Here is a 17,137-nt window from a genome sequence, read left to right as displayed (position 1 = left end):
ATGAGAGCCATTTGTGAGCATATTAGCTGTGTAAGCTAAACAAAAACACAGTAAGTTCAGTTTAAAAATATTTTGCCCATGATGTTCCTAATGGTATAGAATTAACATATCTCTCCTTTTAAAAATTTGCTGCATTTAATTATATTGCAATGGGAATAATAACATATATTTTATTATGTTGTATTTTAATAAGCCATGAAACACTGAAATTTAATATGCGTATATATGTTTAAAATATATTATTTGCATGTAGGAAGCCACAGTAGGTCTCTTATCAGGTATTACTGCATGCCTCCTAATCTAAAAAATAAACAAATTTGAGATGAAGGGAGGGAATTGACTTTGTGAGCTTCTCATCCATCACTGAGCCAAAATGCCTTTTTGGTGCTGAGTAGCTTTTAACTTCTGATAGAAACTCTAACGGACAGAGGGAAGGTGGAACTTTTCTCAGGTTTCTCATTGAAACATCCTGAACACATTTCAGGACACTTCTTCAAATTCTGTTTCATTTTATGTAGGATCTGATTCATTAATCTGGGGTTTATTTCTGTGACTATGGAAGGCAGTTGTGATGGGTTAACTTTGCCTGGCTGCCAGACACCCACACATGCTTTCTCACTCCCCATCCTCAACAGGACAGGGAAGTAAAATAAGACAGAAGAACTTGGAGGTCAAGATAAAGACAAGGAAATCACCTACCAATTACCATCATAGCTAAACAGACTGAACTTGGGTAACATGAATTTAATATATTGCAAATTAAAATAGAGTTGGATGGTGAGAAATAAATGACAAAAACTGAAATACCTTTTCCCCTTCCCTTCTTTTGAGGCACTCCTTCACTCTGAAATCCTTCACCTCCTTCCCCAAGGGTTGACTGGGGAATGGGAAGTCTGGTTTGTCCATAACACCTCCTCAGCTTCAGCCTCACACTCCTCCCTTGTCCACTATGACTCCTCTCCATGGAATGCAGGAGAATCTCTGCTCAGACACTTGGAGCACCTCCAGCATCTCCTCCCCTCACTTCTTCATAGGATTATTTCTGACTTGTTTTTCATCTTCCCTCACTTCTGTTTCCCCACAACTGCTGTGAAGTTTTTTTTTACCCTTTTGTAAATAAGCCTCTGAGAGGCATGATCATCTTGGCTGAGGGGCTCAGTTAGTTTAAATAACTTCCAAATACTTTAAACCTGTAAAAAGGTGGGTGTTTATTTCTTTTTCTAATTTAGAGACCTGGCTGCAAGGAACTGCTTGGTAGGTGAAAGCAACATTTTGAAAATAAGCGATTTTGGGATGTCCCGGCAGGAGGATGATGGCGTGTACTCATCATCAGGCCTAAAGCAGATTCCAATCAAGTGGACTGCTCCAGAAGCTCTGAACTATGGTAAGAACATAACTGGATTTTCTTGCCAAAAAAAAAAAAAAAAATCCAAAATACAGTAAAAAGTACCAGAGCCACAGTATTCAAGTGTATATACATACAATGCTTTTTCTCCTGTTCAAATTAATGATGTTTCAAATCATTTAAGTTTTAATATTTCAGTCTGATATATGTAAAAACCACAGTTTTGCCACCGAAAAACAATAGGGCAGCAACATCAGAATTGCTATTATGCAGCAATAGCAGAGTGCTTTGGTTCTGTTGCTGAGTCATTCTTGTAGACAGCCTCGTCAGTCATCTAAATTATGCTTGTTAGCAAAATGAATGGCAAGTTCTGCATATTTATGGCTCCTCATTGAAAACAGTAGAAAATGCTAAAGTACTAGAACACTCTATTAGATAATTCATTGCATTGGTGAAGAATATAGTCATTGTTTTGGGTTTGGGTTTTTTTAACTGCAGTTTTTCTTTATCTGCATTTTTGTGTACCACTAGGTTGTTATATGGGGGTTTAAAAATTCATTATTAATCACTGAGGGTAGTGGTCCACACTACATGGATAATAGTTCCAGAATAGAAACAGAAGCTGCTGCTCTTAGCTTTTTTTGCTTATATGAAACCAGAAAAATAAGTGCTTCTAGGTAAAGTAAGATGTGAAGACGCAGCACATTTAATAAATAATGGCATGTTTTGAATGTGCTTCTCTAAACCAGTTTTTTAGTTGCATACACAGAATAAGATACTTTAAGTTCTTCATTTGAAGTGTCAATAAATATTTCTGCCATTTCTTAAAGCCTTTTTTCGGAAACCATGCATTGGAAATCATAGGTTTGTGAATTATGATTTATAGCAGAATGCTTCCTCTCATTAGCACTTTTGCAGCAGTTAATGACATAACACAGTAAAGCTGATCTTCCCTTTAAAAGGCTGACAGTAAATTCAGTTGCAGTATTTGATCCTGTATTACCAATTATTCTAAGAGATGTTAGTCTTGCCAGCATTCCCTGGTGAATGCTTTACTCTCTTGGGTGTTTGATCCGCTGTAGAAGGGTATTTTGGGGTTTTATTTTTGTTATTTTGGAAATGCATACAGTATTATGAAAACCTTATAACCATATGTGGTCCAGTTGGCTACAGTTAGCAAGAAACAGGCTCTTGTGACAGCACCTTCACTTTGCTCTGCTGAGTCTGTTCTTTTCTGCACAATACAGGAGAAGAGGGGATTGTTGATTAACATGTACTTATTTTGTGTTTCCTAAAGCACATACATATTCCAGCAGCTATAAGTCATTTTTGTAGTACTTGGGAAATGAGCTCTCTCAAACTTCTGTTCATATGTTCAGCAGTCAATATTCAGCTTTCAGAATGCCACAAAATATTTCTGTGTGTTTTTGAAGGATATTTTTTCCACCCCCTTGAAACATATGAGTAAAACTTAATGGATTGTGTTTTATTGTTTTCCATTCTAGTAACAAGGTTGTAAGAATTGCATTGATTTTTGTAGGTAAGATTGGACGTATTTAAGATAGCAAAATGAAATAGAACTAAATCTGCAGCTTTTCAAAACTAGTGGGTAACCATTGGCCAGGTCAGTCTTGAATATCAAGATTCAAAGGTTGGAGAAAAACAAGGAATAGGGTCATTTGGCCACTGTATGAATGCTAAATTGCTTTAGAAGGTACAGAAAAAGTTCTTTTTAAGTCTCTGCTGAAGTCACCATGTATGACAAATTAAGACCAGTCACTAAAGTATGTTAAATTAAGAAAAAACACAAGTTGTGAAGGCTAGAAACCAAATTAGGGCAAATAGAGTGGTTAGGGCATTGTGTCAGAAGTCAGAAGCAAAATTCAGATGCCACTGGAGTTTTTGAGAAATGGAACTTTTGGTTCTGTGTGTGCTTTTTAGAGCCATTCTACACTATTCTTGAGGACAAGCCCCGTAACTCCAGATGTCTCCCTTTCCTCCTTCTTCCCCCCACTTTATACACTGTCTGTGATGCCCTATAGTCTGGAATATTCCTTTGGTCAGTTTGGGGTCACCTCTCCTGGCTTTGTCCCCTCCCAAACTCCCATGTACCACCAGTCTCCTCACCAGGTTGTTAGTGTGAAAAGCAGAAAAGGCCTTGGCTCTGTGCAATCCCTGCTCCACAATAACACAAACATCTCAGAATTATCAACTCTGTGTTCAGCACAAAACCAAAACACAGCCTTGTACCTGCCACTGTGAATAGAATTAATTCTACCCCACCAAAACCATCACATGTTTAGGATAATTATGGGGTATTTTTACTTACCCATCTTTCAAAATTAAAATACATTTAATATGTATGTTTTCTCCTTACAATATTTTGGGTTATTTGTGATGCTAATAGTAACGTGGAGAGGATTTGGGGTTTTTTCTAAACAGATCTTTTCTTTTTCCCCTCAGATAATGTAATAGCAGAAAATATAATTAACTGTGCAGAACTTGTACTTTCTTTAAAAAAACCCAGCTAATCACCCGTCTTGGATCTGGTGAATGCTTTCAGTGAAAAGTGTTAAATTACTGGATGCCCAGCTGTGGGGAGTTGATACACAGACAAGAAAACTAATCTTGCTCCAAAGAGCGTAGTGAATATCCGTAATTGCCAACTATGAGTCACACAAGCTAATATAGCACAGCTGGAAGTGATATTTAGTCTAAGAGTAAACTGAATTTTCTAATGTCAGAACAGTTGTCACTCTCATCAACTGTCACTGTAATTTACATGTATTTTCCTGTTTTTTCTAGTCAGAAGTGGATTAGTTTGGTTTGTTTGATGATTAGAGATAAACAAACAATACATTCACAGATATTGTTTTTAAAGAATAAAGACACAAATACAAAGTAATAGTATGGAACAAAGAAGAGCAGTCATGAAAAATGTTGCAAGTTATGTTGAAAGTGGATTTTTAAAGGTAACATTTTCACTGATTCTGCTGCAGAAGGCTAGGAGTCTTAATTTTCTAATGTGAATCCATCAGGGGCTTCTGCTGCAAAGTGTCTCCTTTTTGCTCTAATAGAAAGCTGTCATTCCACAAAGAGGCTTAGAATTCAATTATCTATTAATTATCTATTTTGCTATCTCTGAAGCATAGTTGTAGACAATGGAACCAGCAGGCCTGATTTTTTTTTTTACTTTAACTGATAGGGTCAGCTTTGCAGGATCCAGCCATACTTTGATTTTCAGAGATCAGTTTCTCAAAGCATGAGAATCAGGCCTTCTTCACACTACAAACAGTATTGGTAGTAGCTCCTCTCAGAATAAACATTGCTATGCTAAAATGGAGAACTGGGAAAGGTAATCTTTAAAAGAATATTTAGAATTGAAAGCAGTTGTAAATGAGAGGAGAAACCCTGAAAATTTTCAGTCCTTTTATATTAAAGGAAAAATGTTTTAGTATGTTAAGAAGGAAAGAAAATCTTAACTTGCATGACATACTGGTATGGTTTGTGTATGATAGTTGAACTTAAAGCTATCCTATGTTACTCCAAAGTCTTGTCTTTGATTTAATTTGTTCCTTCCTTGAAATACTGGATACTGTGAAATCTGTAGAATGTTTTATTAGTAGCTATGGCTTTGTTTTGCCTGAAGCTTGCCAATGTAACACTTTCACCTTTACAGGAAATTTGGGCCATAATTATCTGAAACACTAATTTCTCTGTATGTTAAGTTGAGGTTTGCTTTCCTTTTCTTAGGGAGATACACATCTGAGAGTGATGCATGGAGCTTTGGAATCCTTTTGTGGGAGACCTTCAGTTTAGGAGTATGCCCATACCCTGGAATGACCAACCAACAAGCACGAGAGCAAGTTGAGAAAGGTAATTATTCATAGGGACTGAAAGAAATGCTGGATAAATTGTAAGGATACTGTAAAAGCCAAGAAATAACATGCAAGTTTTGTAGCAACTTTAGCAAAAACAACATGAGGTTTTCTAAATTGCTGAATCTAGCTCTCTGGGAGGAGTAAGGTGGTATATGTAGGCCATTTGAAAAAAAAAGGAATACACTGACCCGTAACTTAAAGGTTGTAAGACTTAACAGCATGCTGACTTTCATTTTTGCAGAACTAACAGGTGAGATGGAAAGGAGGGATTTACTGCTGTGCAAAGCAGAAGCTTGAACAGAATGAATTATTTAAGATTATGCTAATGCAGGTATAAATATTCTAAACTTGCAGAAAAAAATCTATATCATTCCATCTTCTTTATTAAATCGTTTCACACAAAGATTTAGCAATTATGGTGGAGAATGGTAAGCTAGTTGGGCATTGCAAGCTGCATTTCTCTTTTACAAAATAATCGAAAGGCTTTTACTTAAAATAGCAAATAATTGCAAGAAGGATTTCAGGACTTTGATTTATTTTCATCATCTTTAGTGGCATTTCAGAACTGTTCCTTCCCTACACAGAACTACTGTATAATTTATAAATAGGTTTTAAACTTCCAAGTTATTTAAAACAAAACAAATGACAAAAAAAACTCTGATTTGCTGATTTACACACATTGTCAGTGTTATAGTTTTAGAAGCACTATGTGTAGGTGATATTGAAGTTTCTCCTTAAAGGCCAAATCAAATCGTAGAGCCCAAGCCATCCTTATTGGAACTTAGATGAGCAGATATAAGAGCAGATGCATGCAAGTATAAAAAAATATTTATCAGATTTACCTGTTTTAAGAGATGAGTATCATTGCACTATTCTTTAGAAAGAGAGATACAGAGACCTGTGCAGCGAGTCTGGAGTCACAGAGCTGCATTTAGCTCTGTAGAGTCCAATGCACATCATTGTGCACTTCCTGTCATTTGCTCAGAGCTACATGTGGTAAACAATTTGTGGAATCACAAAGTCAAAGAATGGCTAAGGTGTGCAGGGACCTCTGAATGTCATCTAGTCCAACCACCCAGCTCAGGTAGGCTTTTGCACATCCAGATGGCTTTTGCATATCTGGGAAAGAAGATGCCTTCACCTCTCTAGGCAACCTGTACTTAGTCACCTTCACAGGGAAAAAAGTGTTTCCTGATGCTTAGGAGGAATTTCCCCTGTTTCAGTGTGTGCTCATCACCTCTGTGTCCTGTCACTGGGCATGGAAAGAGCCTGGACCTATCCTGTTTGCACCCTCTCTGCAGGTGTTTATATACATTGCTGAGATCCCCTGAGCTTTTTCCTCTCCAGGAAGAGCTGCTCCAGCTCACTCAGCATTTTGCCATAGGAGAGAGAGATGCTTCAATGGCTCCATCATCTTGATGATCATTCATGAGACTCTCCACTGTGCCCATGTCTGTCTTGTACTGGGGAGCGCAGAACTGGACCCAGTGTTCCAGATGTGGCCTCAGTCAGTACTGATCAGAGGGGACAGATGATCTCCCTCAACTTGCTGCAACACTCCTTCTTGTGCAGCCCAGTGTGCCATTATTAGCATTCTTTGCTGGAAGAGCTCATGCTGGTGCATGTTTAACCCTTGGTGTCCAGCAGGAGCCCCAGGGCCTTTCCTGACAAACTGCTTCCCAGCTGGGCATTCCCAGCCCATTCTGGTGCCTGGGGTTGTTCCTCCCTGGCTACAGGACTTGTTTTTTCCTATGCTGAACTGCTTGAGGTTCCTGTCAGCCCCTCTCTCCAGCTTGTCTGGGTCCCTCTGGACGGCACCACGACCCTTTGGTCTATCAGTCCCCCCCCCCCCACAGCTCGGTGCCACCAGCAAGGGTGCACCATGGCTGTGTTAACATCGCTAAGGGTGCACCTGACCCTCATCCACAGCCTTAATGAAGGAGTGACATAAGGTTGGACCCACTACTGACCCTGCAGCTCCACTCAGACTTTGTACCACTCATCACTTCCCTTCAGGGCTCACTGTTCAGCCTCAGTTTTCAATCCACCTCCCTGTCTTGTCATTTAGCCCATAAAATCAAAGGTGTCTTTGTGAGGATTTTATAGTGAAATCCCTTCACATACCAGGCCACTCATCTCATTGAAGAAGCTTCTCATATTGGTCAAGCAGGACTTGCTCTTAGTGAAACCATGCTAACTTTCTGCATGCTTACTCCTGATGACTTTCTTGTACTTCAGGTACCTGGAAATTGTTTCCAGCCCTAGGTGCTCCATCACCTTCTGGGATCAAGGTGATGCTGACCAGCCTGCAGTTCCCTGGGTGCTCTGACTTGAAGATAGGTGTGGTATTTGCTTTACTCCTGTCTTCAGGTACTCCTCCCAGTAGTCAAAGTGATGTATGAAAGATTATTGGGAATGGTGTGGCAGTGACATCAGGCCATTATCTCAGCACTCACGGGTGCATCAGAGCCCCTGTACTTAACTAGGTCCAGTGTGCTTAAGTATTCTCTGACCAGGTCCTCTTCCACCAAGGGTACATTGTCCATGTTCCAGCCTTTCCCACTGATCCCTGGAGCTTGGAAATCCTGAAGGCTGGTCTTGCTAGTAGAGGCTGAGATGACCAAAGTGTTGAGTACCTCAGCCTTGTCCCTGTCCTGTGTTGCTGAGTGGCTCAGTGCCTCATTCAACAGTGGGCACACATTTTTTCAAGCCTTGTTAGCCCTACATAGCTAGAGAAGCCCTGCTTGCTGTCTTTGACACCCCTGGTCAGATTCAATTCCCTTCTGAAGTTAGGTCTTTCTTAACTTCATCTCTGGAGGCTCAGAGAGTATTTTGGTAGTCCTCCCATTACCTGACTTTGTGTTTGATTTTGTCCAGGAGCTCCTTGTTCACACATACACAATCCTCTTGGCATTTTTCCCAACTGCCTACTCACTGGGAAATTGTTTTCGCTGCTGTGAGTACACTTCTGTGGTCCAGGGTATTGATGATATGCCTGAAGAGCCACTTACCTGTGACTTCTGAATGATTAGCCGCTAATTTACTTAACTGACTGTCCATTCTCCTGCTCATTGCGAAATCAGTGAACCCCTTCGGCTGATGGCACCAGAGATGTGTGGAAGCCACTGCCTATCTAAGCAAACCAGAAGAGAAGGAGAGTTAAGATGGAAAGAAACAAGTTAAGAAAACAGAGGGAGGAAAAATGAATTACTAAAGTGCAAATGGGGAGGTACTTCTTTAAGGAGCCAAAAAAAGGGAAGAAATGTGAGAACAAAAGTTGATACATCTTCAAAAAGACCAAAGAAATTAATTCCCATCTTAATTTTTATTAACAATTTCCTCACTGGAGGGAAGTAAGGGAATACAGCTGAAAACCAGAGGGTAGCTACTTCCTAAGATACAGGAGAGAAATCCGTGCAAGTTGCTGCTATTAGGGATGAGCAGTGAATTGACAGTTTAGCATGGCCAACTTAAATGTCACTGGTACCTGAGCTTTAATTAGTTTCATAATTATCTCTCATGTATAGGTTATATATTGAAGATGTTTCTAATATTGCCTTGACGGTCTTTTTAAATTGAATGGTATCGAACTTTGCTCTTACCTTTTTAGATTTGTCATTATTCATCAGTTTTCAGTACTAAAAGTTTTCCCCACTTCTTCTGTGTACCAGGCTACCGAATGTCTGCACCACAAAAATGTCCAGAAGAAATATATAAAATAATGCAGAGATGCTGGGACTACAAGCCAGAAAACCGGCCAAAATTCAGTGAGATTCAGAAAGAGCTCTCTTCAATCAAAAAGAAAGTGACATAGTGATGAAGAAGTGCCAAACTCAATGTCTGGGACTTTATTTTCCAGCGAAGTAATTGTTTCTCTCAAACACTATGCATTTATACAGCGTTATTTGCAATATTCTTCTAGGATTACTTTGAAATTAACTGGTGTACCATCTTGAATGTTGTCTACACCTGCATTAAAGATATATACTGCGAAATGCTATATATCCAGTCACAGTAGTACTGTAATTTAGGTTACATGTACATAGGAAAGCACATACTATAAATTTAAGGGACTGTGGCTTCTATCTGTTTTACAACAAATAACCGCTAGTGACATTTTTCAGAGGTATTCTACTTTAAGCTGTGCTCTTTACTTTGCTATCCCTGTCCTGTATGTCAGCATATTAATGTGGGGATTGTCATACATGTTGACCTTAAAACTGAAGACAGTTTTGACAAGTATTTCAACTAGAAGCTTTGTTTTTTTCTTAATTCTTTCTGCATCTGATGTATTTAGGTGATACTTTGTTTTAAACATGATGCTCAGTTAGATTCTGGTTGCAGACATGCTTACTGAATGGAAAACTTCAGAATTTTTTGGTAGTTGACTTACTTGTACATTTATTACCATACAATAGAAATACTTCTGACTTTTTATGTGATCTACTTAAATCATGCCTTTTTTTTTTTTTTGCCTTCAATGCCATCAGAATTCAGTAATATGTTTCTTTCATGGTTATCTATGTTGATGTTAGAAAAAAAAAAGACCAATATAAAGTCTTGAGTGCACACGCTAAGAAATACTGCAAACTATCTGCCTTCCAAAAATATGTAAAAGTAGTAGGCCAAGAAAAAGAGGTTTATTAATGATAGAAGCAGATAACAAATATCATTGATCTTAGAGGATCTAAAGAATATGTTGCTAGATTCGCTTTTGACACTGATTTTTTTCCCTTATATTGATAAAGATTCTCAGAATGCAGCTGGAGGATGGAAAAGTTTATTCTGAACAAAAGAACATTTCATGCATAGTGTCCAGAGGAAAATACTACTTCTGTGTGGCATGAGGCAGTTGTTCAAAAAACCAAAAGGAAAGAAGTATGTTTAAAGCCTCTGGCAGGGAACAGCAGAGTAGAAATACTAACCTTCTATTTTTCTTACATTATTGCAATCAAATATCAAAAGACTGGGGATAAACAAGGTTTAAACGCACCAAGAATATAAACCTTGTGTTTGTATATATATACATACATATAAATATATATTAAAAAAAGCCAGAAATAATAAAAACTTACTAGATAGGAAGGGGAGGAAGTGCACCATCTGTTACTTAGACTCTGGGTCCTCTTTGCGGCTGGAATTGTTTTCTAGGTCTCTGCATGGAAATAGGAACAAGTTACTGTATCCCTGTCTGAGTTCCAGCATTAAGGTGCTTAAAATATTTCTAGGAATTTACTAAAATGTTCAGTTCAAGGGATACCAGTTGCTGCTAATGCAAGTAAGAAACAGGGATTGTAAGTAACACAGCATCTGGAATGTTAATTAGCCTTAGTGTTACAGTGGGATTGAGATGTAGTGAAGTCAGTGGCTACATTACATTTTTATTTCTGTTAGGGTACTATTTACAGTAGTGCTGAGTGCTGGTTTAAGGCTATGTGTGACCAAAATATGTGTAGTCTAGAAGAATTTGTCTGTTACATAGGAATTAGTGTCCAGCTACAACAGTGAATGGTTGTGTGGGAGCACATCGCCTGAATTTGAGGTAGTACTGTCAGCATCCAGCTGTAAGGAATGGTAAGTACTTCTTGCATTTTGTTAAGTGATTTTTTTTCTTGGAGATAAGGAAGGGCATATGTACACATACCCATGAAACTGTAGAGCTTGGAAAACTTGGTGGCATAAATTAAAACTTCATTGTAAGTGTACAGGATATACTTCTGTACTTCGAGTAGCCCAGAGATATTTTTCAAGAGCAATAGGAATCATTCTCGTTAGTTTGTATGCTTTTAAGTAGTACACAGAGTCTGTGCCTTAATTTGCTGGCATGCTAGTGCAAGTCCAAGTGTACTAAGATTTGAGAAATGTTTCACAATCGTTAGGGAAAATCCAAGATTCATCCAACTGTGTTTCCTTACATATGCATCCCTGAAGTCTGCAAGTAAGGAAAACAGTGTCAGCGTTCATAGCTTTTCTGGGGAGTTAATATTCTTTTGTTAGAGAGATGGACTGTTTCTTTGCCATATGCCCTCTTGACAGCAAGAAATACTGTTTTATTCAGATAAAATAAAATAATGTTTTATTTGTCACAAATTAACCAGTCACCGTTCTGATTCTCACAGAAGGATTAAAACATTACTAACATTTTATTCTGAAATAGTTAACCTCCATACATATATATCATACTTCTGTTTAAAGTCTTTTTAAAACAGGGGATTTCTACAGCATTATTATTACAGAAAATTTGTTGCTGTTACTGAAGTAGGCACCAGTTCAGTTCAAAACTAGTAATACTTTGGGGGAATACCAGAATGGCTTTATAGGTATAGAATAAATTTCAACACAGGTAGATGTATTTTCAATTATTTAAATTGAAATATCAGGTTTTTTGTATCATTAATTTAACAGTTTGTGGCAGAATTTGCTCATCATGTCTGACTTGTAATTGTTGAAACTATTAAATTTAGGAAGTGGAATCTATACCTGTAGATACTGTAGGTTTCTCACAGGAGCATTCACAACCAAGCCTGGCATGCCATGAAATTTAAAAGAAAGGCATGGCACTAAAGAAGCAAAGCTGCAATGTCTTCTCTCCATGGCCTTTTGGTGACTTAATCTTGTCAGGTTAATCTTATTAGCTTAGTCAGATCCTGGTCATTCGGCTCATGTACTGTGTTTATCATGGAGAGCTTAACAAAGAAGTTAAGCTTAGGTCTCTTGCAAGCACAGATTTCAGGTTAGGTTGTTACACTGGCACTGTCACAACCAGACAGACCCTGAATTATTAAGGGAATCCTGAATTATTTTACACTGTTAAATGTAGGAAACTCTGGATACTGTTATGCTCAGCTTCTTACATGAGAGGGAATTCAACAGGTTATCTTTTATTTTCATGTAATCTTTAGGAATTGCATTCCTTATTTTAAGAAAATTGTTTTCATGGCAAAAAGTGCATCCTTTGTTTTTAGTAGAAAATAAGTGCATATTAGCTTCCAAGTCCAGTCATCAGTGAAATCATAATGTTTTCTAAGCTTCTTTATTTAATGAAAAGTAAAATAGTGAAAAGTATCTTGTCTGGAAACAAACCTTGCTTCAGCAGAGTGATGTTGTAGAGTTAGCATCCCACGAAGGCATTATCTTTGAAATGCGGACTTTCATTAGTTTCTGTGAAAAACAATGAACTAGCTTTTCATTTATCAACTACCATTATATTGCATTTCTTCTTAACAAAAATATGCCTTTTTGCAGAGTTGCCTAAAACTTTTTTGGAAATTGTTATTGGGAAGTGCAGAACCAAAAGGCCATCAGTGAAAACTGCAGCCGGTAAAACCCATTCTTACTGACAGGAAAGAGAAAACTGGTTAAGGAAATATTAGGTTATTCATACTTCAGTATTTTTTCATTCATGTCTTTGACCACCTGTTATGCTTGCTTAAATCCTACAAGCACATCATTAAAACAGAATATGAAGTTACCCATTTGTTATCTCTTTATTACTATTTTTTTACCTTTTTGCACCCATTGTAAAGGTAATAAAGAAAACAAAAAAGAAGAAAAAACCCGACATTTTTCTGAGGTTACAATGTAATTAAGTCTCAGAAGCATTTACCAATATGTCCCCTCCAATTTTCCCAGATGTGCTGCTGCACAAATATTAACAGTGATTAAATGCTTGCCCTGTTTCCAGTATTCCTGCTGCCATACCCTCTAAATGTCAGCGCTACTCACAGACTTGAGGGAGTGCAATATTTGAAGACCTAAGCTAGTGTGCAAATAGTGTCATTAGACATGGTATTCAGCAGTTCTAAAAGTAATTGATTGTCACAAATAATAACTCACTATGAAGATTAAATAAGGAGAAGGAACCTGCAAGAATCCATTTTCTGTAACTGCTGTTCTGTTTCTAGGCACTAGAAATATTTATTTGTGCCAGTGCACTTGGATTTGTAACATTTTTGTAGCTGAGCATAAAATAGTTTGCTATTAAAGGAAGAGTTTACCAATTAATTTTTTTCCCCCTAAAGCACAAAAGGACCTCAGATATTGTTGGAAACTTTCTTCCTAGGCAAGTCAGAGAAGAATACCCCTGCTACCAAGGAAGTTGCACATTTTTTTCTTCTTCAAATGGTTTTCATGTAGTCCTTCACTTCCAGTAATACAGGACCTCAATTAGTAGTTAGAAGGTACATGGCAAGTACGGGGCAAGTCCAGTATTCCTGAAGTTCCAAACAACCCTGAGTTTTTAAGAGATCTGGTCAATTTGAAATGTCAGCTCTATTAAAAGTGTTTTCTTCCAGTTTCCTTCTTGCAGATTTACTGAAAAACAAAACAAACGAAAGGGCAGTCCTTAATCATCAGCAACAATGTACCTGGAAAGTGAATCAACCACAGGAGCCTATCAAGTTTTTCTAAGAGTAACTATTCCCTGGGGTAGCTTCCCATTATAAACAGATAAAGTTTAAAGGTGGAAAGCTCCAAGTTGAAATGGAAGAATCCTTTCACTTGTCACATTATGAACAGTTAAGTATTGCTACCATTTCCTTCCTCAGATTGGTACTGAATTGTGATTTCCAGCTCCTACACGCATTGCAGAATTGCCTATTAGTGTGTTATTAATACCCAACTTTACTTTGCTGAGACCTGCAATTTCAATGAAGGGAAGATTCTCTCATTGAAAATTCCAGAAAGATCTGCCTGGTAGCTCCAACATTTTTACTTTCTTTCCACATTCAGTTATCAGAGTCATTGTGTTCATTGTAATAAGTACCACATAGAATAGGAGCTGGAAGCCCCTGTTTTTAAGCTTTCACAGTTTCAGCCCTGGAATCCAACTTAATTTTGCTTCTCTGTCAAATATGCAAAAGAAATTTCTGTATTTCAGCCTTACTACCACTCTATTAAACAGAAAGGTTCAGAGATTTATTTACTGTTCTCTCACAGGAAATGCTACCGCTACCAACAACCCTAAGTTACCATTATGTCCCCTTCTCTATGATACAAAATATCAGCTGGAATATATGTCCAGGTGTAGAACTTGGGTGTTAACTCAGAAATTTTTTTTATTTTTAGGTACTTGTATATTATTGGCTGTTTCAGAGCACCATTTTCTCAGGCATCATCTAGGCAGGACCTAAATTAGAATTTTCAGATGGTTCATATGGGGGCGGGGGTGTGAGATAAAAGACTAATTAGGTCAGTAGCTACATATGTTGTTTTGCAGGTGTTTGAGATTGTAGCTATGGAAGGGTAGTTCACTTAGAGATCTCAGATCCATATGCCTTTTCCAAATAGAAAACTGTTAGGCATACTTACAAAAAATGGATAAATAAAACCTGAAAATCGAGCTGACCAAGGTCATAAATTGAAAACATAGAAAAGCAATGAACTAGATTCTTTCTTCCTCTGTCTCCCAGAGTGGAACATGTAAATACAACTGGAGTTAATTGATTTATTGTTTTTAGATAAATACGATCTCTGAACCAGTATGGTAAGTGGGGATTCACACAGAGCAGAGAACACTTGGAAAAAATCCTGAATTGCTCTGTTTGGAACTGTCATCTAGTTTTAGAAACACACATGTTCATAGATAAGTACTTACATTTTATGAATACAGTAAGTGAGCCAGCCATTGAAACTCTTCATCAGTATAAGGCAATTAGGCTTTTTAAAAGAAAAATCAGATCAGTGATTCCCTCTGCATATTACAGATGTTGAAAGTATTAGCCAGAACTTTCCATTACTAAAAAAAAAAAAAAATGCAGAGTATTTTTTTCAGTCAGCTCAGTCTTTCTCTATATATGAAGAATTCCATCATTGTTACATGCAAGTAATAATGCAAAATTCCTGGATTACTAACATGTAAACGACTCTGAGCTGTTGCCTTAATTTTCTAAGAATCTTTCTGCTCTTTAAAGAGGGCTGCAGTAATCTTATACTTCCAGCTGAGCTCTGCTGTGACAATCTGTACTGTTGCATCTCCCAGGTATTTCCTAATTCTGAAGGCTCCATGTACCACAGATGGCACCCTTTCACTTATCAAAAGAAGTTTTTTTTGGTGACAGAAAAGTCCAAATGCACTTCTGCTTTTGTTTAATTCAGAAGTACTGTGGTGATGTTATGCTTTGATGCTTAGGGTAATGTGTTTGTATGGAAATGGAACTAACCATGAATCAAGGTGAAGCACATTGTTCAAATCACATTTTTAATGAAATTGCAGACCCTAGCTATATCATGAATTGTCCACATCATAAAATACATCAGAGGAACAACATTCTTGACTGTCTGGTTTACAATGCAGAACATCCTGCTCCACATAGGGAGAATTATAAAGCTAAATATGCTCCTTGACATTTTGCTGTCAGGCCAAGTTGGAACAGTGTCTTCCAAATCAACAGCAATGACGTAATTCCACCTAAGCCTTGTTGTGAACTTCCTTCTTCTTAACAGATCTTTTCAGATAGTGTTAATTTTCATAAGTTTGCTTTCAGAAATCTGAATTCACCAAGTCATACAACTTTTACTTACAATGATAATTATACCCCCCCCCCCCCCCCGTATGAAGTGCTGAGACCTGCAATTCCAGAAGATAAGCATTATTATTGTGTACGGGGAACTGATCTTGCACTGGGTCTCAATTGAAACGTCTGTTTACATGTCCGTTTCCAGTGTTAATTGTACCGTTATCTGTAAATCACAAGTTAATTTGTTTTTTCCACCAAGCTTCCCACATTTCTTTCACCAAAAATGCTGAAAACACATAATAGGAAAGAAACCCCACTATTATATGGGTTCATCACACAGGACACAAAAGGTAGGCAGACTCCTACAGAGAAATATTGAGGAGTGAAAGCCAATGTTAAACACCTGCCTTGTACCTTCTGCTAAAGAACTTCTGGGGATGAAACTTGGGCTGGGGTTGTAGGACTGCTGTTTTTAAAATTGCATGTGTTGCTTTTCCTTTGTGTAACTGTTGGCAGGTAGAGACAGGGTGGGGGTGTTGGGGAAGGAGGGAAATTCACATCACTGGCCTGCTTTCACGAGCCAGACTTTTGTCACCAGTAGCCTGCGTGGGCATACATGCCATTTGCAGATGTCTTTAGGTATCTATTCAATTCTCAATTTTGTGCCAAAATATGCACCAGCAAGCCTAATGTCAGGTGAAGCACCTTTTATGCTCTTTGTTGTTTAAAAGTAATGTATTTGTGAAACAGATCGATAATATGTAACACTGGAAATGGGTGCTTCTTCCCTAAAGTACATGTATAATAAAATAAAAATTAAAAAAAACAACATTTGTGAGTTTATCTGGATTTTAATCAAGCCTGAAAATGATAACTATGTTATACAGTTGCCAGTTGTCAGTCCTTTATAATTTTAAATAGATCTGCATTTTAATTTTATTTATTTGCCAATTTTTTATATACTTTAAAGTTACACTTTAGAACTCAAGCTAACTTTTTATTTTCCTAGGCTGTTATATAACAGATTTTCAGTATTTTTGTAAACTGCAGACCTTTTTTGAATAGTCCTTTGTCTTCTTCTTAGGACCAGTTACCACTAATGAGTCTGCAGTCCCCTTTTTACTGTACTCTTCAATAAATGTAAAATATTTGCATCAAGCTGTCTCATTTTATTTGATATTTACAAGTTGTGTTTCTTCATTTGCTTCTGTAATCAAGTGGAAGACCAACTCTAGTAACATTGCTTTTGGGAATAGACACAATTCAAAATACTCCGTTTCACACATCAGGGGGAGACCCAATTTTATTTGATTATTTTTTGGAAATTTCTGGAGATAATATCTGTATGGTCCTCACTCACAGTTTTGCATTACTTTTGTTTACCTTTTGTATATCAGAAGCTTTGAAGCAAGGAGTAACCTAAAGGACAGAAGGGAAATGAGACGTTGAAACAG

At 37.6% G+C, this 17,137-nt stretch overlaps 1 protein-coding gene across 2 annotated transcripts in view; it reads left to right on the top strand.

Moving 5' to 3' along the window:
- FER (FER tyrosine kinase) overlaps positions 1–16,841 on the top strand; it is a 164,031-nt gene extending 147,190 nt beyond the window's left edge. For both annotated transcript variants that reach the window (XM_066181840.1, XM_066181842.1), the window contains exons 18-20: positions 1,230–1,384; positions 5,099–5,221; positions 8,898–16,841. In XM_066181840.1, coding sequence (XP_066037937.1) covers positions 1,230–1,384; positions 5,099–5,221; positions 8,898–9,040 — 421 coding nt within the window. In that variant the 3' untranslated portion in view covers positions 9,041–16,841. The remainder of the gene's footprint in view (positions 1–1,229; positions 1,385–5,098; positions 5,222–8,897) is intronic.
- Positions 16,842–17,137: the final 296 nt, after the last annotated feature.

The sequence above is a fragment of the Chamaea fasciata genome, unplaced genomic scaffold, assembly GCF_029207755.1.
Source record: "Chamaea fasciata isolate MVZ Bird 193981 ecotype frontalis unplaced genomic scaffold, bChaFas1.0.hap1 SCAF_4, whole genome shotgun sequence".
Classification (NCBI taxonomy): domain Eukaryota; kingdom Metazoa; phylum Chordata; class Aves; order Passeriformes; family Sylviidae; genus Chamaea; species Chamaea fasciata.
This window is presented reverse-complemented; position numbering and strand designations above follow the sequence as displayed.